At 45.0% G+C, this 23,614-nt stretch overlaps 1 protein-coding gene across 1 annotated transcript in view; it reads right to left on the bottom strand.

Annotated features, from left to right (window-relative positions):
* Positions 1–455: 455 nt before the first annotated feature.
* The window catches only part of LOC144114333 (uncharacterized), a 35,470-nt gene continuing 12,311 nt past the window's right edge, over positions 456–23,614 (bottom strand). Inside the window, exon 3 of the mRNA XM_077647983.1 lies at positions 456–1,036. Within this exon, the coding sequence (XP_077504109.1) occupies positions 606–1,036 (431 nt within the window). The 3' untranslated portion in view covers positions 456–605. The remainder of the gene's footprint in view (positions 1,037–23,614) is intronic.

The raw sequence follows: 23,614 nt of genomic DNA, 5'->3' as shown, positions 1-23,614 counted from the left end.
CCACTGATAAGCACAACACATTAAAAAAATAATAATAACGTTCCCCTATGCACCTTGGTTTCGGTGACTGTTGGCTCCCTTCATAAGTTTGTCAAACGGGCCCCCCATTTACTTTACCTTGCCTGGTAATATATATATATATATATATATATATATATATATATATATATATATATATATATATATATATATATATATATATATATATATATATATATATATATACCGTCATTATCACTTGGAAACCGCGAAAATGGAATTTTTGAATGGCGCCTTTGCGGAGTTGTAGGTCTTGATCAGTGTTGATAAGTTTGGTTTTTTAAAATTAGTCTTGGCTGGAAAGGTACAAATGTATGCAAGCGTGCAATAAAGTTTAGTTGAAAGTCAGCGCTCGCGTTGCCTGGTTTTTCGTTTGTCCTCGTCTACTGCGCTGTGACACCATCGAAGGACGTGATACCAGGCTCACTGTACTGAGATATATTACTCACTGCATTCGCTAGCGAACATGAAAGAACAGCGAACATTAAAGACGTGACAAAACAGGAAGCTTCGCTGAACCGCCCTGTCTGTCGAAATTGAGCGTTCCCGCTTACGGGGACCACTCATCAAGTGGCAGCTCTGTCCACGCTAACGAGAAGCCAGTTAGGTGGGAGACTATGGCCTCGTCGGCAGGCGATATCGCGAGCGGAATCGGGGGCCGAAGAGCAGTCCCCGCGACCCCAGCGGTGAGGCGTCGCGGCCGGAGCTGCCACCGGTCTCCGGTGGCGGCCCGAAGCCTCCGCGGTGCAGAGGAGGGAGTAGCAGACGAGTCGCGTTCCTGCCGCCGAGACCGAGCAGCGCCCCGAGTGAGCGCCGCCCCTCAACGAGGACCGTCGTTCTCGTCCTCGGCGCCAACAATAGCTGCGCGCGGCGCCAGGAATGTCGCTGCTGCTTTCTGTCGCACGTCTTCTCCCGGGGCGGGCAGGGGCCGGCGGTGGTCGAGGCTCGGTCCGCCCTCGGCGTGGCTCACCTTGGCGGCATTCCACGCATGACTGAACTGCGAACAAAGATGGAGAGGGAAAAAAAAAAGGAACAGAAATAAGTATTGACGCTTCAACGTTAATTGTGGCTGTTGGTCCGGCGTGGTGGTAGGATCATGGCTGCGGATTTTTAAGGCGCTTTACTGGGAGCAGTACAAGCATGTATTCACTGTTGATGGCGGTGTGTAGCGCTCTTTAACTGCCCTCAAAGGCGAAGGAAGGTTTCTCACTAACTAAGGCTGGCGTTAGCAACTAAAGTTGCTGTGCCTCTACAGGGATCGGAAGACAGAATTGTTGCTGGTGAAAATATTGAAGTGTGGAGCCAGTGTATATATTTTTGTGTGTGAACTTTAGCAGACGGAAGAGCGCCTCTTGACCTAGCTGTCCCCGTCAGAGATAGCCAGTTAAGAGTTTGAATCTTTTTTTTTTGCCGTCCTCTGTTAGAGTGACCCGTCGTTTAACGCAGTTGCGTTGTTATCTTTTGTTTTTCTGCTGGACACTTATGTTTTCTGACATCGGACGCATGGAACCGGACACACCCAGGCTATTGTCTACAGGGCGGCCGCGTTTCATACTACTGCACTTTACCAGACCTTAGCAAAACCCATCTACGAAGCGCTATCCCTTTGGAGAGTTGGAAGTGTGAGGCTGACAAGCGTCCTTATCGCCTCCATACGCCCACACCTGTAACTGTAGGCTGTGCGTAGTATCCGTTCGAGTGGGAATATCGGGCACGATAGCAGAATTCCTAGGAAGGAAACAGCTTAGAAGACTTTGCTTCTGTCCGAAGATACGCGGCCTACTTCCCGCACAATGAAGTGGGCGGATGCCAACGTGACCAAAGAAGCACACATACAGCCCTGCTATGACTGCAGGCACGACTGCAAGACCACTCAATCCTGTTTAAGAATACATACGCGCGCATGTGTATCCGTCCGGCAGATGTACGCGCGAAAGTAGTGCAGTTAAATAATAAGCATGTGAATAAAGCTTGCGTCATATATTTATGTGCAGTGTACTCTGCAGATTGTGTGATGGCTGCAACCGTGGGAAATAAGCATGACAACAAAAATAATGAAATATAAAGACATGCGTTCTCGGGCTAGAATGAGCTGTGCCATATCTCTGATTGCCTTGCTCAGGGTCAAGAGCTGAGTGAATGCACAGGTCGTTATCCTTAAGAGTTACATGCCTGTGCTCACTAATGTACTAGGATAATTTCCCACACGCGTCGCACAGAATGTTAGGCTACTCAGTCGTTCCGATGTTCACCCATTAAAGGCGTTTAACAGCAGCACATAAGGAGAAAAAAATGAATGAAGAAGACATGGAAATTTTTTTTTAAAAGTAATTATTTTTAAGTCCAAAAAGAAATAAATAAGCTCTTAAATAGAAGCTACGCTTTAAATGATATTAAACAATTTGACGGGTTGCATGTGTTAACGCTAATAAACGCTTGGTATTGATAACTTTTGGGATATTTCACGAAAAACCCGCGTCCATCCTGTGTACTGACAGAAATTTCGCTCCTGCAGCAGTTTGCCGTTCGCTTAATTTGGCTTCTTCGTCTTATCGTTGACATTACGGACCTTTCGTGACGCGGGATCAGTGGGCGTTTTGCTTCTGAGCACGATCGAGGTGGCGTGTTCGGTCACAACCGTGGAAGTCGGGTGGTCGAAACTAATCCGGAGCGCACTCCACCACGGCGCGCCTCTCGTCTCAAGAGCAGCTTTGGCACAGAAAAAAAAAACCGCCTGTTATCTTTCTTGCCTCGCATCTACCTTGCACGTGGTGTCATGCAAGAACCAGACAGGTTGCATCACTAATATTACGTGCCCTAACAGGGAAAGTGCTACGAAGAGAATTTTCCGCCTTTGGCGCCAGCGAAAAAAAAAAATAAAAGAGGTGGCCATCGTAGCTGCCTACGATATGGGCGCACAGGAGACGCATCAAAACTGTAAATCTTGATGACACTGGGAGAATATCTGAAAGCGAATATGTACATTTTGTACACATTGTGTCCTACAGTCTGCGACCACGGTGACGCCATTGTTGAAAAACCGCTTCGCTCGCCGGATTTTTGGACAAGTGTGAACACACCCAAACGCGGCCAGAAAGAAAAGGCAAATTCGAACTGATGATTTCGAGAGGATGGCTGCATTGAAGACTTGCACACACGAGCAATTAGCCATCGCTAGTGCCCGTACAAAAGGAAAATGAAAAAAAAGATACGCTGCAGTCAGTAGTGTTAGACGCAGGGAAAAAATAGCACACAGGATAATGGTGACTGGCACATCTTATATGTGCCTTGTTTCGAATCTAACACACTCGCAGTGTATTCTGCTTTTTTATACGCAGCTTCAAGAAAAACATGCACGACGCGTCACAGAACGTTAACTGGGGCTAATTTTTTTTAAAACAGAACACTGTTTTAAAAAGTAAACATCGCAACACCTCATGCCAATATGTTTCATAATCGGTGACAGGAGAGCGTACTATTTCAGGCAAAATTTGAGTAAGCGGGTACATGTGCCTTCTCCGTACATTTTCTGGTTTATGAGATGTCTGCGAGCACCTGCGCCACCTAAAGAGCAGAAAGGGTACTTTATGCCAACCTTTGACTTTGTCAAGTGCAGCTGCTTTAATCGCAGTTGACACGGGCGTCTGCACAAAAAGAGCTAAGATCGGGCCACATGCAAGTAGCCAGCGCAGAAAACCAGCACTGAAGAGCTCGTCCTTTTAGACAGCTCTTTAAGATATCTGTAACATCATTTGGGTGGCTCGCGTGCCCTTCGACTTTCACGTGGATATGCACGCCTCAGTGCTTTTTTTTTCTTTTGGCGACTGTAATAATCATTCCTTTATTCCGTAGTTTGCAGCATCCAATGCGGTAACGTGCGCAAATTAAAACAAAAAGTATGAGTATAGCGCTTTTTTGAGTTTAAAACCACGACGCAGGTAGCAGAGCAGCGCGTCTTCTCCAGGACAGTGCGTCACGCTTTTGCACCGAAGAGTCCGCTGAGGTTGACAGATAAATTCATTGCGTTAAGCCCGTCGTCATCCGTGGTGAAGGCTAAACACTTGCAATTACTTTTCAGTGTCGTTTCCAGCTTGAAAGCTTCAAAATTTCTTAGCCTGGATAACAATCGATAAATAAATGTGTTTTGGGCTACCCTGCCTTCTCAGGCGAGGCGCAGCGAAGTAGGTTGAGCTACCTGAGTGAAAAGAGAAGTACTACCGCACAAATATCTGTAAAACAAGGCGGCGTCAGCTAGGAAGAGGAAATATGACGAAAAGGAGAAAACTGGCAAAACAGAATTTTAACAGGAAGATCAGATGAAGCAGTTTGATGAGCTCTGTCGCTTTTAGGATCCGCATGTTGTTCAGACCTTTGTTTCAAGCAGCGGGGAAAGAGGTCTGGTAAAGGGGAAGGAGCGCTGGAAGGGCGTTCGCGGAAAATGTAACGCTTGTACTGCGTATTGGGCCTCCCCACGGATCAGCTTTGCAAGGATCAGTTGCCGGACGCTCGACATAGTACAGCGTTAGTAAACACATTCGCGTAGTTAAACCCTCCAAATAATTTTCAGTTTATCAGCCTTTTTATACCTGGAACGCAGGATGCGTTGAATGACACTAGGTGATATTAAAGTGAGACTGTTAGAGCTAAAGCGGTATGTGTGCTTGTTTAGTCATTCGATATATTGCGAGCATTGGTTTGAAACATTGCGTTAGAACTGCTGTTATGGGCGAGCTGATCAAGATTTTTTAAACTTTAGGTACCGATTTGCTTGACTTTCAGTTCTATTTCTTTCACAAAGGACACCCGCGTGTCACGGACATTTAGAACACGGTTACTACGAAAAATCGTACGTGTAAGTCATTCACATCTGACGGTTGACTCAAATTAATATTTTACAAGAGAGGAGCGAGTCGCATTTTAATCACATTGTCTTTACTATCACTGTTGAATTTCGCAAAGATTCTGCCCTGCTGTCGAGCGCTCGAGCCCAGTATTGCTTTGGAACAGTATTTCAAACCGCTGTTAATCTCTTTAGCAGAGGGGTGGTGATTAACGGCCCGTTTTTCTACACTATAGTGACAAGGGCCCCGGTTACCACCACACGAGATGTTTAGTTAGGACTTCGTAGTTAGCTGACTCGATACAATACGGTGAATATTATTAATAAGTTCTCTGACCTGTACTACATTATGTTTGGCTCGCGGGTTGCATAAAACTGCAACTGAAGCCGTAAATGTGCCCACCCTACGCAGTTCTTTTTAATAAACCCTCTTTATTTATCATACCATTCGCATCCTATGGGCAGGCAGGTTACTAAAAAAAACAACCTCGCGTATGTCATCCGCGCTCTTTAAAACAATCTTCCTCTGAATTAGAGGAAGTGGAAAGGGAGCTGGCTCACTTTGCATACTGACTTCGTACGCTGTTTTCTGTGCGCACTAAGCTCGCTGCTATTTTCGGTGTGCGTTTACCCGTGATAAAACAAGTGTGAATAAAATTTTGCGTGGTTGAAAAAAAAAGAATAAAAGAGGTACAAAAAGATAAAAGAGAAGAAGGGAGTATACGCTCACTATGATACCGTTCAAGCAGCTATATGGGGCAAATAGAAAACGGCGGAGCCCAAACGAGGCAAAGAGCGCAGCAACCAGGAAAAAAAAAGAAAAAAGAACACCACTGGGGTTTCTGCTTCTTTTTCCGCGCATCTGCGGCATTGCGCAGTGACGGGAGTGCTCTCCGCAGGCTTTATGCGCGCTCCAGCGAAAACCGTTATCGACCGTCCGCTGCGCCGGGCGTACGTTGCGCGCAGCATGCACTGAATGTTTCGCAACCCACGCGGCATCCGTCTGGTGCTGCTGCTGCTGGCGATGGGGCGGAGGGAGGCGCACTGGGCGTCAGAGGATGCCTCCATCCACCGGCGTACTTAGCGTCTCTTTTCCCCGCCCCTTCCGAGCTTCCTTTTCTCGCTGTTAGCTTTTGCCTCAGCGGCGTAAATAAGTATTCAAGAGCTCGGCTCCCAGCAGGCGGATCTGATTTCGAGACGCGATGTTTCACATCTCCAAAAGAGCGAAAGACGAGCGCACAAGGAGGTTCTTTTTTTATGTCTACTTCAAAAACACTTCTGACGCAAAGTTTTTTTTTTTTTGGGGGGGGGGGGGTGTGCGGGCGTCGTGGCTACAAGTGTAACATGAGAGATTTCACGGGGGAGCAGTGCACGGGGCTATGATCAACCAGTCGGCTCAACATCACGGTGGTATAGCGAAGGTGGCGGGGGCGGACCAAATGAAGCCTCGGCCTCTTTTATGTAGAAATCTCTGTACAGACCCCTTACTGCGCCACTGCCGGCCGTAAATTGCTGATGGGATCGAAAGTGAAAAGATGTGTCGTAAAATTTTGATGCCGGCGCTGCATTCTTTTTTTGCCTCTGTAGTGGCTTTTTCCGCGGTTTCTTCTTGCCAGTTTGGGTGAAGCAGGAAAATAGCGTCGCAGAGAATATTTATCATCGTTTGCTTCATTTTGTTCCTATTTAATGATGTCCCTGGTTGATGTTGTACACGCTAAGAAGATATGAAGGCGATTGAAACGTTATGCATTTTCACGTTTATTTTCCACTGAACTGTAAGACATGGCGCAGTGGACGGCTGGTTCATTTTTAAGCAACCTGGGATTATGTTCGTGCGCAAAAATTTCAGTGCGTGGGCGTTTTTTCTATAAATTTCGCTTCCACTTGAAAGTGGGCGTATAGAAAGGATACTTAAATACGCTAGAAAATACCTGGAGGGGTTGTGCAGTGGCCATTGTCGTTAAGAGGTAGAGTGAAAAGACGCCAACCAGAAAATACCTTAGGCACCGAGAAGCGGTGTCTCAATTGTTATGTACAGCATGTCTACGAGAAGTGTTAGGAGAGGAGTGAAATGGATCTGATAGTCAACGTCGTGTACCTCGGGAACCACCAACTTACCCCAATTTGCTCAGCAACTCAGGGCATGAACTTCAGCGAAGCATCGGTAAAAGTACGACAGGCTTAAAATGCTGTATACAGAAAACTAATGCAAGGTTTACCACTATGGCGAAGGACAACAGTTTAACACGGGTGGGGATGCATTTGATATAGCGGAAGCGTATCTCAATCTCCAGGCCAGGCTGTATAGGCAGGTCGAGAGCGTGCGAGGGCAGTAATCAGGAGAATAAGGATTGATGAATGTGCATTTGGCAGACACTCTGTAGTTGGGGACAGCACCTGAGCGGTATTCTTTAAAAGGAAAGTATCCTAATGATGTTTTTTTCATGTACTTAGTTATGGGGCTGAAACTTGGAAGTGAGAAAGAAAGCTTGAAACGAGACTTACGACAGCGCAGCAAGCTGTGTAAAGGAAAATGATCGGTGTAACGTCAAGAAACGCTAAAGAAAAGGAGCGTCGATCAGTAGACAGACACGAGTTAATTTTCTAGCTTAAATACCAAAATGAAGGTGAGCAAAAAAAAGTGGGCAGGACATTAATTGCCCTGCCCGCAGGTCGGTTAGTGGAACACAGTATACCAAAGAGCAAGACTTAGTCGATGGTGAAGGATCAGGTGGATTGACGAGGATAGAAAATTTGCTTGAATAAGGCTGGTGCGGCTGGCGGCACAGTAGAGATGTCTGCAGATCATTAGGACAAACCTGTGCCCAGAAGAGGATCTAACTCGGTTGACGACGAAGCTGATGGTGGTGAGCATCGAAGAAAGATAAAACCGAAGGAGTTGCGACGAGTTAACTTACTGTACCCCTGAAATCATTATGGACAATGGTGGACGCCCTGTAGAGGATTGTGTCAGGAGAAAGTTGACACAAGTGATGACCCTGATCAAGATCTCAAGTGCCTAATCAAAGGTCGCACACATCAGGCGCCATAACCGCCGTGGTGGCTCAGTGGTTATGGCGCTCGGGTGCTGACCCGAAAGTCGCGGGTTCAATCCCGGCTGCGGCGGTCGAATTTTGATGGAGGCAAAATTCTAGAGGCCCGTGTACTGTGCGATGTCAGCGCACGTTAAAGAACCCCAGGTAATCGAAATTTCCCGAGCCATTCACTGCGGCTTCTTCCATAGCCTGAGTCGCTTTGGGACGTTAAACCCCCATAAACCATAAACCAAGCATCAGGCACCATAGAAAAACTAATGGTTTATATATTTGCCGTCCTCATTCTGGCGACACGTTTTGTTTGCTCATACTGGCAATATTATCGGATAAAAAAAAGGCCATGAAACGATGCTCGTATTAGCCTAAAATAAATAAAACAATCAGTGCACATTTAAAAAAAACTGCCTACAGATTATGGGACACTGAAACTAAACTCTAAGTGCAAGAAAACACGTCTGCAGACTGGCTCACTCAGCCACTTCCTCACTTTACTCCTCACTTAATGCTAGTCCTGCAGTTTTTGATTTAATTACTTGTTCATTTGGTCATGCGTTGAGGTAGGCACTTACATGGTCAGTGCTCGAGACCCACCGTCGCTTACAAATCTTCCCCGTTCGCTAATCAGCGGTGGCGTGATACTTCTAAACTCGGACTGCACACCACACAAGTAACGCTTTTTTGCACATCTGACTCATGCCTCTGCGTGTCCAAAAGCAGTTCGAACACAATGCGACCTGTTCGGTTCACTGCCCTCGAGGCAAGATTTCTGAAGCAATTGCTAGGGTTCGATATCAGAACACTCTCACGAGTAATTGCTCATTTCGCGCATGTTTTAAAAATGCTTAAGCTATTTCCTGACTGGAACTAAAGCTTTTTAACGCGGCAGCGTTAAGGGTACTGTCCTGTGCAGAAACCGCCATAGTTTGTATTGGCATGTCGAGAAAATGTAGATTGGTCCAGAAGGCCGTGACGTCACAACCACAGGACCTCGCGCGGGTAATTCAAATGCCCCACAAAGAGCACACAGTACAACAGTGATAACGTCACGACATAATTCCTCATTGGCCTACAGGGTCATGACGTCATCCTGCCACCATTACGTAGTCACCCAAGAAAAACAATTGCGCTGAAAAGAAAAGTGGCTGAGCCTAGACTCGAGCCGCTGCCCCTGGGTCGTGAGCTTCCGGCCGCACTACCCCTCAAACACTGGGGAAAGTTCCTTAAGTGCAGTACCTTGGGGTTCCTATGGGGCCACCTCATTCCGCATAGCTAGAAACAAATAAAAACAAAAGAAAATAAAATTAATTAAAGAAAAGAGCAGAGTCCGTGTCTGCGAAGGGATACGCAAGGAGGACCCCAGGCCGCTGAAGGGCTCATTAACGCTATTGCGTCATACCCTTAAGGCGGAGCTTATGTGTCCCCCGAATTTTTTAAATAATGCAGCCCGTACAACAAACATGTGTACCATTTACTGTTTTAAAATCTTTAAATCTTATGCCGGTCGCTATCTGCGGTGCTGCACAGTCGAATTCGGATAGTTATGCAAAAGGGACCTGTCTAAGAAACCGTTGCTGTTAAAAGAGGTACTTGAGTTATCTCAAATGGAAATAACAAAAAATAAGCTAACGTTTATGCTGTGTCACCTTGATAGCGATTGACCGTCCATTTTACCGGGGTAGACAATGAAGACGCACTCGCGAATGATTGTGCAGGTAGCGATGTGATATCGTTTCTATGTGATGCCGACTTGCAAGTAGGCGTGACCGATGACACACAGCAACGCAGTTTCGACATAACTGCAGCGCGGAAAAAAACGAACACAGCATAAGGAAAACACTCAGGACACGGAAAATCACTGCTGTCATTTCAGTTATGTCGTAGCTAAGCAACCAACTTGCCAAAAAGCTCGTCTTACTAAAGCAACACAGCTGTCTATACAGAGGAACCCAGATTATGCTACAGTGCAGCAACACGAACGTAGAGAAGACAAGTTTATCATGGACCAATGTGAAGAAACTTCTGAAGACGTTTGCGACGCTGTCACTCATCATGCACATCGACCACAGCAACGACGTGCCACAGTCGTGGTGGTTACGCACATCAGGGGTGTTCAAGCAACATTACTAATAAATATATTAGGCTTCTCGAAAGAGAACAGGTTACCACAGTTGTCGATGTTGTGTTGCCGAAGTCTAAACAACCGCAATATCGACACCGCCTCTTTCTTTCAAACCAAGCTCGAGCGACGACACGACGCACTATCAGGATCCATCGAGGAAGCGACGCGGTTCTCAACAAACCCGCACGTCGGCCATCGATATGTAAATCGTGGGACCATGCCTTCTCTATTTTTAACACCGTTTCCCCATACACATTTCAAGTGAAAGCCCAGACCACCTTGGGCCGTGTTGCACTTTCCATTGCCTCTGCAGTTTCAAGGAGTCTTCCACAACGGAGCACAGCTCATGCCGCGATACTGCACACGGCATAAGGTGGACGTGTTTCTTTTGCACTCGTGCTCGCTGACTCATTCAGGCTGTGCATAGCTGATGCTGCAGAGGCTGAGTTCACATTTAGATAAACGGGGTCGGCATTATCTTCTCTACAGCCGGCGACAAAACAAGGTGGCGCATGCTACAGGCGGCAAACACCGGCAAAACTGCATCGCCGCGCACTTTGAAGTTGAACGTACGGTGTAAAGGCAATGTTATGCACAGGTGCTTACATTTGTACTCGCCGCGATGTCTTTTTCTTCCCTTCTGGTGAACAAGCTGGTGATATGCAGCGCTATTCGCGAGGGTTAACTGTTTTTTAACCACCACATCGTGCTCGCAATTCTGCGGCGCACGAAGGATGAAGCGTGCTCTGTTCACTTCGCAAAGACTGGATAGATAACATGGTGTCGCTACAGATCTTACCCGAGTTTTTGGGGCGCGGGTCGTCCTCAGATAAACCGACCCGTCCCCCTTTCACAGGAACCCCAATGATCCCCCGCAGGAGCCGCCTTTGTGGGTCCAGAATTCTCGTTCCTGACACTGAGAGAATTAGTCAAGGACATCCAACATACACCCAGATATGCCACTACCCAATCCCGTCCTCTCCACCCATATCAACCCAGACTGAACACCGTTCTGCGACATTCTTCCTTTCTTCTACGCCAGCTGCACCGTGACGCCAGCTACTAGTATTCGTGCTGTTTTTTTTTTTCACGTTCTTAGATGTATCGTGGCTCGCGCGCGGACACGTCATATTTCGTTTACCACGCGGGACACGTAGAGCCGCCGTGGTGGCTCAGTGGTTATGGCGCTCGGCTGCTGACCCGAAAGACGCGGGTTCGATCCCGGCCGCAGTGGTAGAATTTCGATGGAGGCAAAATTCTAGAGGCCTGTGTACTGTGCGATGTCAGTGCACATTAAATAACCCCAGGTGGTCGAAATTTCCGGAGCCCTTCACTACGGCGTCCCTCATAGCCTGAGTCGCTTTTGGACGTTAAACCGCCATACATTAGGCGAGACGCATTATAATTTTTCCTATCGCTAGACGCGCCGGTTTGCTCTGAAGAAATTGTGATCCCGTGCGACATCCCCAACCATGCTATTCGCAAAATAAATTTTTTTAGCTTCAATGCATCCTACGTTTCGGCCTGCTCACTCTCATTTGTAGATAAGACGCTCTCTTTAAGCCCACGAAAACAGCAATGAAGGGAGACAATAATGCATGCTGAGCCAGTGCTTCACCGAGCCGGCTAAGATAGGTTATCTGCATAATCACTGCAAAACGAAGAGCGCAAGCTTCGCTACCCTTCGTGAGCCTCTGAACAATGCGCACGACGTGGTAGTTGAAAAACAGCGGCGGCTCGCGCCCAGCACTCTATCTCACCTTACTCGCCGTAAAGTCGGAGCAAGATATGGCTGCGAGCACGCGAAAACGCGAATGCACGCACTAAGGTCATGGCACCAGACGTGCGACGTCAGATGGCGCGGTGATGCAGTTTTGCCGGTGTTAGCGGGCTGTCGCGTGCCCCGCCTTATCTTGCTGCTGGTTGCACATTTCGCTTACACGCCCGTGAACAGCGACGTGCGCATGCACAAAGAATTCGACGCACCACAAGCAATAACCATGCTACATGGGCGTTTGAAATGCCATCGAATCGAAAATAATTCGACTCAGCTGCCGGTTTTGTGCTGCTACACGAAGTTTTTCAGCGGCATTCGGTTGAAATGAACTGAAACTGGCCAGCAGTATATATGTGCGAATAATAATAATAATAATAATAATAATAATAATAATAATAATAATAATAATAATAATAATAATAATAATAATAATAATAATAATAATAATAATAATAATAATAATAATAATAATAATAATAATAATAATAATAATAATAATAATAATAATAATAATAATAATAATAATAATAATAATAATAATGTCATTCGGGTCGACGGAGCGCCGCGGAGACATTCGAGACTTTCAAATGCCTTCGAAACGTGGACCCGTGTACCCTTAACCACAGTGATTTCACGCCTTTATTTGAAAATAAATATAAAATTACAGGTAAATAAACACTTTAAGACAACAATTTAACGCCCATTACATATTGCAGTATTTTCATTTATTTACTATGGTTCATGTCGCTATACAACAAGTCTGCTACGGTGGCTATATTTGGTCTCGATGACTTTTCCTCCTCAGTTCCTGAGCCCAAATGCACAACAGCAGCCATCCTCAGAGGGAACTTAAAGCATTCAGAGGCAATGCCTCTTTCACCGTCATTTATAATCGCAGAAAGCAGAAGATATGGCACACATTCAATAGGAGCGAATAGACGACAACGCACACACACAGTGGGACAATAAACCAGTGCTTCCAGGCAATACATAGCTTGCACCGGCGTCACACTAGCCGCCATGCTGATTAATCAGGAGCATTGCGAGAAGGTGGGCGTTTTTATAATCCGCTTATTGAATCCTGCTCTGGCTTAAATTATGCTTGGTTCACAGTCATGGCACCCGTCACGTCAGGTGCTGTCTATCTGCAGAAGACGGTGGGCGCCAATAAAATTAAGTTCATCGCCACACTTTCAACTGTAACTCGCGCGTAGTAATAAAAAAAAATACGCTAAATGACGTCCATAACAGGTTTTTATTACCGTTAGCGACATTAATTGCGGAGCCCTGCTTCAACTAAAATTACCAAAGCAGGTTCCACGGTAGCAGCACCATTGCAATATGCCAAGTGAATGTTGAAGCTTCCGACTGCCTTTGAAAATCGCCATGGAGCAACGCGGAGCTTCGTTTCAGTTTCAGTTTATTTCCCACAACAAGTACAGGGCATGTACGATGTGTGGCGAGGGTGACGGGATAAAAGCTGCGTCAAGGGCAGCTTGACTGGCCCCGTCTCCCCGAACCACATTGCAGCAAGCACGACAGTTTAGAAGGACATAAAATATATATGATGGGAAGAATAACAAGGAACAAATGGAAAAAAATATACGAACAAGATAAGTGCAAAAACAGTGAATGAGTGCATAAGTTAAAAAATACATTCAAATCTAACAGTACAGGTTAGTTAATAATATCGAATAATTTTTTCTTGGTTAGAACCCGCAGCTGCTCTTCCGTTAGCTTATATTTGTTAAGTGTACTAGGCAGCCTGTTTCGAAGCATCTGGAGACCGTAGTTAGTACGTGATCGCGGAACGTGCCAATGTTCATGGTGGCGGGTGGAGCGAAATGATATGTTAATCTGCAAGTTTGCAACGGCTCGTAATGTTGTTATATTTTTATGGATTTCAGATTTCAAAGATGCCAGCAACTGGCGCTCATAAAGCGTGGAAATTTTAGTAATCTTGTATTTAAGGAATAGGTCGGAAGTGTGGGCATTATATGGAGAGTTTGAAATGGCTCTAACTGCATTTTTTTGTAATGTAACCAATCTATTTAGTGATTTCTTGGTGCCAGTACCCCAAACAAGATGACAATATAATAGATGAGGTGCAAAAAGCGTGTTATAAAGCATTAGTTTTTGGGGGACGGGTAAAAAATGTACTTTTCTCATTATACCTAATGCTTTGCACAGTTTAGTTTGTATGTTTTCGGCGTGAAAATCTTATAGCATGTTTTCATCAAAAACAACACCCAGGGATTTTGCTGATGAAGAAAATTCTATTTCAGTATTATCGAACTTCAGCGGATTAATGCGAACATTTGTTTGTTTAGCTTGACAGAGAACTGCTTTTGTTTTGGAACAGTTTATTTTTAGGTTATTAGAGCTTGACCATTTACATAGTTTGTCCAAGAATAGGTTGGCGGATTTGACAAGGTCATTTGCATTGCTTCCTGTAAAAAATGTACTGGTGTCGTCGGCGTATATAATATAATTTATGGTGCTATCTAGAGATACAAGGTCATTGATGTAAGCATTGAAAAACAGTGGGCCGAGAATACTCCCCTGAGGTACGCCATGCTTATTTTTTTGTAATGAGGACATTTCATTTCCTATACATATTGCTTGATGTCGATTTGTCAAGTAACTTTGAAGCAAATTAAAAGAAATACCACGAACACCATAGCAAGACAGTTTGTCTAGTAGGATATTATGATTGATTCTGTCAAAAGCCTTGGAGAAATCCACAAATAGTCCTAGTGTTAGTAGCTTCCTTTCAATATTATCTAAAATTAATTCTTTTTGGTGAAGTAGAGCCGTCTCAGTAGATCTACCTGTCCGGAAGCCATATTGCGATGATGTAATAACAGAGTTAGCATCAAAGAAACCAGTGAGTCTTATAAAGATGATTTTCTCGAGTGGTTTTGAAAATATTGGTAATATTGATATTGGCCTATAATTCCCTAAGTTATCTTTTTCTCCACTTTTGTACACTACTGTCACTTTAGCAGTCTTAAGTTTCTCTGGAAATACACCGGTATACAAAACTAGGTTGTAAATATGGGTTAGGTATGGGGCAATAAGGTCAATGACAAAGCTAACCGGCTGCATTTTTATTCCATCTATATCCTCGCATTTGCTTCTCTTCAAAGCATGGAATAAATTCAGGACTTCACACTCGTCAGTAGGATTAAAAAAAACGGAATGTTCTAATGGGGCAGATAGATATCGCTGGGCGTCGGTGTTGTAAGTACTCTCGACTAATGAGAGAAAATAATCATTGAATTTTTCTGCTAGTGCTTTTCCCTCGTACTGTTGGCCATCTATTTTTAATTCCAAAGTTCTTGTCTGATTCCTGGAAGGTAGAATTGAACTCAGTTTCGTCCATGCTTGTCTAGAATCCGTAATTCCGTCAAATAGATGTGCATAATAGTCGCGTTTTGCACGTTTCAAACACTTATTTAACAAGTTCCGGTATTTTCTAAAATCTTCTAGAAATTCAGGATCACGATTCTTAAGAAAATTGTGATACATCCTTGTTTTAACTTTTATCATTTTTAGTACTTTATTAGTCATCCAGGGCTTTCGTGCACGTTTGGGTTTCTTTACTACTTTATATGAAAAATGCTTCTTGTATATGGAAGAAAACAGTGAAATAAAATGGTCATATGCGTCATTGGGCGAAGAGTAACATAGCAAGTCATGCCAGCGTGTGATAGCTATTTCGTTTCGAAACAGCTGAAGTGTATTTTCTGTAACATCCTGAATGATAAAACTTTGCATGCAATTTTTTGCGGGTATACGTTTCTGATCGGCAACCAGAAATATAGGTAAATGATCACTAATTGCTGCTGTTATAGTACCACTAAGTATATTATTATCAAGAATATTAGTAATAAATAAGTCAATTGCCGTTGCACTATTTGCAGTAACGCGTGTAGGGGTTCCTACAACGTTGTAAAATGAATGCGACTCAAGGATCATTAAAAATTCTTTTTGTTTCACGGTGCAAGAGAGAATGTCGATGTTAAGGTCACCACCAAGAACCGTTGTGTAGTTACACTGATTTACAGAGGAAAACATCAAATCTAAATAACTAAAGAACTTGTTTAGGTCACTTTCGGGTGGCCTATACATGACAGAGAACACAAAATTACCACTCTTTACACAAATAGCTTCATAATGATCAGTAGACAGTGATAAGTCACTCATAATTTCATAGCCATTTCCACATTTAAGATATAGACAAACACCACCGCCGCGCTTACATTCACGGTTCATAACTAATGGGTTGTAACCACTGAGATGCATCACATCACTGGTGTCACTGTACCACGTTTCAGTCATCATGATGACTGTGAAATCAAAGTAAAATTGTTCTAGAAATGCACAAAATTCATCACTCTTATTTCGGGCTGATTGCATATTCAGGTGCAAGAAGGTAAGGGTTGATGCAGGTCTTCCTTTGATAAGCGAACACAAGTCATTTGGTTTAAAACATTGCTCAAACATGACGCATAAGGGTCCTCTAAATACTCTTTATGAATGGAGGAAAAGAATTACTCAAGCTCTGAGAGATCGTCTACGCTCCGTATGACCTGTGCGGAAAGACCTTCTGCCTTGCGAAGCAAAATATTGCCGTTGTGATGCCAGGCAAACTTATAGTTGTAGACTTTGGCCCATTGTTTCGTCTTGAACAACAGTTCTCTGTTCCCCTTTGTCAGATTTTCTGTGATGAACACAGAATCTTTTGTGTTTTTCACTGCCTTCCTCTGTGAAAGCCAATAGTCTCGGTCTCTCTGTCGGAGGAAATGAACAATTATTCCAGGTGCTTTACCTTGTTTGGCGGGCAGCCGGTGCAGTGCCCCGATTGATTCTGCGGTAAGCTCAGGTACCTTTATCTGCTGGGCAATTTCATTGACAGTATTGAGCAGGTTTTCATCATCTTTCTCGGGAAGACCATGAATTTCGAGGTTCAGGCGCCTATTTCTCCACTCTAGCTCATTTAAATCCTCGCGGAGCTTTGCCACCTCTTCACTGTGGTCTTTTTCCTCGAGCATGTCAACCCGCTTATTCAATTTCTTTATATCCTCAACTTGCCGTTTCAGTGCCTCAAGGACTTCATCATACTTTGAAGACATCATATTAATAGAGGATTCAATTCCATCAACCTTTTCAGACAGTGGGCCTATGGCCTCGAGCTTTGAACTGATGCTGGCGAGAGCTACTAGAATGTCAGAGTCGGTACTCAATTTTCTGCCGTTAGCTCCTCTCAGCCTTGCGGTTGAGCATGTTGGACATTTCCATGTTGTCTGAAGCGATTCTTCCTTCGTTTTGAAGAAAGCTGCAGTTACACCGGAGCATTTCCCTACATGATAGTCGTTCTCACATTCGGTACAACTCAAGAAACCAGTGCTAGGCAGAGCGCCATGGCAAGCCAAACATTCTTTTTCATTATTTGGGGGCATGTTTACATGAAACGGATCAAGAACTTCACAACACTACAGAAAGCAGTGGCAGCAGCGAGGCAGCGACAGCTGCGCGGTCAAGGCTAATAAAAGCAAGAAAGTTTTGACCAACCTGCAAAGTTGCAGAAATTCAGCAGATTAGTACACGTCCTTCCGTCGCTGCCGCTGCTGCCAAAATGATGCGAGACACTCGGCACACCAGCAGAGGAAAGTTCAGTCAGAAGGCGTCGGGCTTGGGGGCGGTGAATCCAAGTGCAGCTGTACCCAGCTATCAGAAGGCTTGCGTATGCGCTTGTAGCCCGCCTCAGCTTGATTTGCAGCAGTTGTTTCAAGAAGACGAGCTTGAAAAATACAGCGGCGTTCCTTGGACACAGAGGAAAGTTCAGTCAGAAGGCGTCGGGCTTGGGGGCGGTGAATCCAAGTGCAGCTGTACCCAGCTATCAGAAGGCTTGCGTATGCGCTTGTAGCCCGCCTCAGCTTGATTTGCAGCAGTTGTTTGCAGAATACGAGCTTGCAAAATACAGCGGCGTTCCTTGGACACAGAGGAAAGTTCAGTCAGTCGGTTCCGAATACCATTCGATTCAAAAGGCTTCTGAATGCGTTCGTCTAGCATGGGTGCATTTACTGACGTGATGAACGCGCTCGCATAATTAACGCACCCCCTTCAGAAAGGGCAATCTTTTTCCTTTCGCGTAATAATCGCACCCCGTTCTTTTCGCGCAGTCTGCTGCTGATGTTAGTGAATGCTAGCAGGAGTCCTTTTTGGAACGCCGGAAGAACTGCGCAATACTAAAAATGCTATATGTGAACGTCAAGACTGCAATATATCATCTTACTGGACGAAGAGCCAATGAGAGTATTCCGCAAGGAACCCAGAAACGGAACAGGAACCCAGGAACAAGAAACGAATAGAAACCACGTCTTGTCTCAAAGGGTTTCTCGGTTCGATCTGGCACATCAAGTATTGCAGCACTTGTTGCGGTTGGGCTTTGCGTTTAATGCTGCGAGTTGTGCTATAGTGAATTCAATTCGTTTGCTGTTTAGACAGCATTAAGGGCCGCTACGCTAGTTATATACGTGCGGACTTAAGCTCTCGGACACGGAAATCATGCTAAAGAGTGCGTTTTTTATTATTTCGAAGGTGAGTCGTACCATATTAACTATTTATTCAACCAGTCTATTTTTGTCCTGTTCTTACGATTTCAATTTTTTTTAACATTTTGCTCCACATAACGAAGGCGTCCTCAAATGTTTTTGAGATTTAAAGTGGGTCCATTATGCGAGTAAATACGGGACTAGATGCTATAAAAGTTTGCAGGGTGCGGGTGTGCGTGAATGAGTTTATATCGAAGCAGTCACGTAAGCTAATCGCCTGAAATATTTGAAGGCGATTGGGAACGAGCATGCCTCATCAGCCGGTAACATTACCAGGCGGCTGGGCCGCGAGGCAGGAAAACAATTTTTTTTTTCCCAATGAGCGTATGCCGCAAACTGTAGTGGCCGATAATACATTCTTAGTTTATAGTGCGGTACATGATCTCCATGTGGCTCGCTTTGGGTAATGACTGCATTATTTTCTGGCGAAGGGGGAAAACACGCTACGCCTACTTTCTTGTTTCCTCCTTCGAAAACAATGCGCTCGTATTTCCCAAAATTGGGTCATTGAAGAACGGTAACAAATACAAGAAAAATCCACAATGTCATCTAGCCCGCCGCAAGTTAGAAGCGAAGAGCATGGCATTTTTCAAAAACATGGCATTTTTCACAAACACCGCAGGAAGAACTGCTTATATTATTTAGTCGTTTGTAGCGCGAAATAAAATATGCGCGAAGCAAAGCGGAAGGGCTACACCGTACCAGAGCTTGCCTTTGTAGTCGAACTGTTCTCATTTTGCCGTAACTTGCATCTTTTTGGCACCAAATGGTCATGCAACTTACTGTTTACTGTCACGCGGTTTTCTGACTCTATACAGGTTAGTTATTACTAGCCGTAACGCGCCTGCGGCGTTCATGATTGTCAGTACAGTTAATGAGAACAGTATGTGGTAGAAAAGGCAGAGAGAGAAAAAAAAACGCACCACAGGCGCTGACAGGCAACTGAATGGTTAAGAAACCGAAATTGAAAAAAACAGACAAACAATTGATAACTGTGCACACCAGGCGCCACGAAAAAAAGATTATAAAGAAATGATATAAAGCATCAGGTAGCATGCTGGTATAGATAGGCAAACTCCTTCTCACGCAGAGCGACAGATGGCCGGCTAACGCAATTGTCTTTCAATCGCGCCCTTGGTGCCTGCAAACCACACACGTGTCCTGAAACCGCGGGGTGAACTCGTACTTACTACAGCGCTAAGCGAAATGGGAATGAGGCGCTCCTTAGTGAGATAGATCGTGGTCTTTTTGCTTTGTCTATATATGTTGCGCTGCTCCCATTAACTGGGCTGCCACTTATCAACTCGCCAAGCTTTACATCATTCAGACCTTTGTTTTCCTTCGCGTGTTAACCGATCACAGTGGTTGAGTGGGCACAACGTTCTGTTCCTGAGCACAAGGCCGCAAGTTCCGCACCTTGCCGTGATGGCCACGGCTATATTTTGATTGAAACGTGAGGCTATAATACGCTCATTTGGCAAGGTTTCGGTGATTTTTAGGAGTAGTGATTCGCATATAACAGTGCAATGTCACCGATACCAGTTGGTCGCAATGAATTTATAACGCCCTATTTTGCTACCCCTTATTACCCACTCTGGAATGTAATAATGAGCTAAAAAAACTGTTTCGGGAGGCAAATGCGTGATATAAAGATTGTTTGCTCGCGCTTTGGCTCATTCTTATTTTTCACAAAGCAGTTGATTGAATGGTGCCTTCATTTTTCGCAAAGCAGCTTTACAAAGCTTAGGCTTGGCAGGCTTTAACAAACATCGGTTAAAAAGAAATGTAAAGTGAAACAAACTGAACTTAGCCTCTATAAAGCGGTAACTTAGCGTCTCATGACAGTAAGCGTGTGGTATTTTGGTCAGCATAGTTAAAGTTTATAACGTTCGCGGAATTTCTCCGGTAACGTTCCTGTTACATTTCTCGCGGCATCCTCAGAAGGCAACTTCAGGCGCCTCATCCGTCTTTCTGTGGCAATGCGCAGAGGCTCCCCTTGCGGCAAAATACTTGGCCGAACGCTGCCGACGTACGAGTGACACAAGGCTCAACTTTTCTTCATCTGGGCCATTTCATCTCCTCGCGAGCGGGCGGATCGTTGCTTCACTGTCTACACTTTACGTTAATTCAGGCCACGACGTGGAAAGTTTGAAGAGTAGCGACAAACTCTGCTCGCGTTCTAGATGTGCGGAGCTCTCACACTCTCAGGCCTTCTCGAAACTGTCCTTTCTCGCGCACATCGTAAAAATGCGAAAGAGATCCATTTTCCACCGCTTCCTGCTAGGCAGACATTTTCCACAAATGGAGTTTGCGGTTTTATGCTTCAACGAGCTATCGTCCCGACAGCTGGAAAGGTAAAACTGACCTCCGTGCGTGCCTCAGACGGTCGCAACGAGACAAAAGTGCGAACCCGACCGTTCCCCGAAAAGTTGCTCATGTAGTTTCCAGTCGAAGTTTCCCGGTAGAGTTGCCGCCTGTTTGGTGCTCCGTATCACTGCGCATTAGATTGTAGTAAAGCGTTAACCACAACAAGGCTGCCGCCAGTACGTTACACGCCAAATTTGGCGCAACTGTATATGTGCACGGTTATCACTAAAAAAAATTGAAAATGAGAATTGAAAATTTCAGTATGCTATCTTTAATTGTGAAAGCATATAAAAGGCCGTCATCGCTCCGTTAATTCTTGACCCTGTCGAAACAGTCTGGAGTACAAGTATCGTTCTTTGACCCAGTGCTTTTGTTAAGGACTGCCGTTTCAAGGAGAAGTAAAAACAGAACTCCTCGGTTGCCTCACGTTTCCCGCCGTTGCCAGTGCTTCCTATAGATGCCTCTGTTCTAAATGAATTTTGTGGCACAGATGAACGATGCTCGGGCTGAATACCGAGGACATATAAGACGACTGCATACGCAATGAACGTGCTTGACGTTCTCACAAGTGTTGCGTGGCCAGCAAGTAGAAGTGCTGGCCTGCTGAATTTCGAAAAAGAACGAGTTTGAGTGGTTTACGTCGGAGAGGGTCAGAGGGAGGACAAGTAAATCGCGCTCGCTGAACACGCGCGAGTTCTATTGCACAAGCCACAAAAGTCGCATTTTGTCTGGGCTACATGAATCTTTGTGTGTACTATTTTCCAATGCCACTTCAAGAGAGGGAGATAAATTACTATTTTACCCCAAGGTGGAAGAGCTTATGGGAAACGGTCTTGAGCTATGGGCGTTCCTCTGTCCAGGATCCCAAATGAAGCTTGCTGTTGCTTCGGATCGCTCAACCAGCGCGACCTGGTCTTGCGGGTCCGAGCTGGTCAGAATGTCATCCCCTGTTCTACTGACGGATTTGTAACTTTAGGGTTTATTGGGCTAGCCGGACATCCCCAAGTGGTGTGATAGAGCGTGGCGTTCTCTCCGCACCAACGCAGTTTGCATTAAATCTAGTAGGAAAGCAGCTAACAACAGCGCCACCACATCCGCTTTGAGGGGGGCTCTGATGAGTATTGAAGAGCCGGTTAATGACTTCCCTGCATCTTCTTCGTAGGCCTTGCTGCTGACAGCACGCCTAAACAGTCCTCTTCATGCATCTATTTCCTTGATAACTCTAAGTTCTTTCTCATCTTATAATATCTTGGCGTACTGCCAACCTATTGTAGAAAACGCACATTGGACATGTAGTGCATAAGCACTATTCCGATGGGCAACCCCGAGCAAGATGTTGCGATGTTTTTGGGTTTATGCCATTACTGCCGACGGTACCGCCATCCCATAACATCGTTTACACTCTTAGCACCTTCGTTTGGCCGATACTCCCGACGCAATCACGCGAGCAACCGCGCGGCGGCGATAGACGCGCGCTGCTCGTGCCGTGTTTCTTCATGCGGTCGCCTTTGAGGCGGTGTTGCCACCTCAGTTGCTTTCGCTCGCCCTACTGGGTTTAACTACGTTAACACTTTACTATTTAAGACATGAAAAACAGCACGAATAGGCAATATTAGAAAGCCAACAGTAAAGTTACAAAACAAGCTGACGTTCATGCAATTCTGCTTTCGCACGTTTGTAGAATTTAGCCAAAAATTCTTTGCCATTTTTTGCTAATAATGATATCCGCATGCTTGGTCTTTCTCGCTGGAACTTTTCTCTTGCTCCTGTGTCCTTAAAACTAATTTTATATAAGCCTCTTGTGCACCTGAAACTAGAGTGCGCCTCTTATGTTTGGGATCCTGACGTTAAATCACTTCTTTCCAACTGTTATCGTTTAGCCAGTTTAAAACTTATGACGAAAGCATTAAATCCTCCTCAACTTTCATACGCCGTCGTATTTCTCGTTTATGTAATTTTCACAAAATTAACTTCACTAGCCAAAGCCTAAAGCAATCGCTTCTTATTACCACTACTCAAGTCTTACCCTGCATAGACCACAGATTCAAAGTTGGAGTACCAAGCTACAAAACAAACCTTTATTCCGAATTTTTTTCTCCAAAGACTAGCACATACTGGAACCACCTTCCGACCTCCGTCGGGTTCATCACCGCTCTCGACGCCTTCCAGTCTGCTGTATCTGATCATATTCGTTAATCAGCCCCGTATACGTGTATACTTTTAAGAGAAAATAAATGAAAATAAATGAGACATCAGCGCCAAGTCGGGCCAAAAATTATTTCGTGGCAAAGCCGCAGCTTTTGAGCACAGGTCAGGTGCGCACGTCATTGATTGAGAGCTGGCTCTGGAGCGCCAAACTGGGCTCTGTAAATAAGTGTACCGTTCCCTTTTCCCCCAGATGCGCGCGTAACTCGTAATCTGTGCACTACGCAACTATGCGCTATCTAGGAGAATAGCATGGATGATGGAAGTCCTCTCCGTGGCGAAAAGTTGCTTCATCTGTGACGCTAGAGAAACGAGAATGCAAAACGAATGGTTGGAAGAAGCCATTTATTTCCAACAGCCGGCTTCATTTAATAATAATTGGTTTTTGGGGAAAGGAAATTGGGCAGTATCTGTCTCATATATCGTTGGACACCTGAACCGCGCCGTAAGGGAAGGGATAAAGGAGGGAGTGAAAGAAGAAAGGAAGGAAGAGGTGCCGTAGTGGAGGGCTCCGGAATAATTTCGACCACCTGGGGATCTTTAACGTGCACTGACATCGCACAGCACACGGGTGCCTTAGCGTTTTTCCTC

The sequence above is a fragment of the Amblyomma americanum genome, chromosome 1 (assembly GCF_052857255.1).
Source record: "Amblyomma americanum isolate KBUSLIRL-KWMA chromosome 1, ASM5285725v1, whole genome shotgun sequence".
Lineage (NCBI taxonomy): Eukaryota > Metazoa > Arthropoda > Arachnida > Ixodida > Ixodidae > Amblyomma > Amblyomma americanum.
This window is presented reverse-complemented; position numbering and strand designations above follow the sequence as displayed.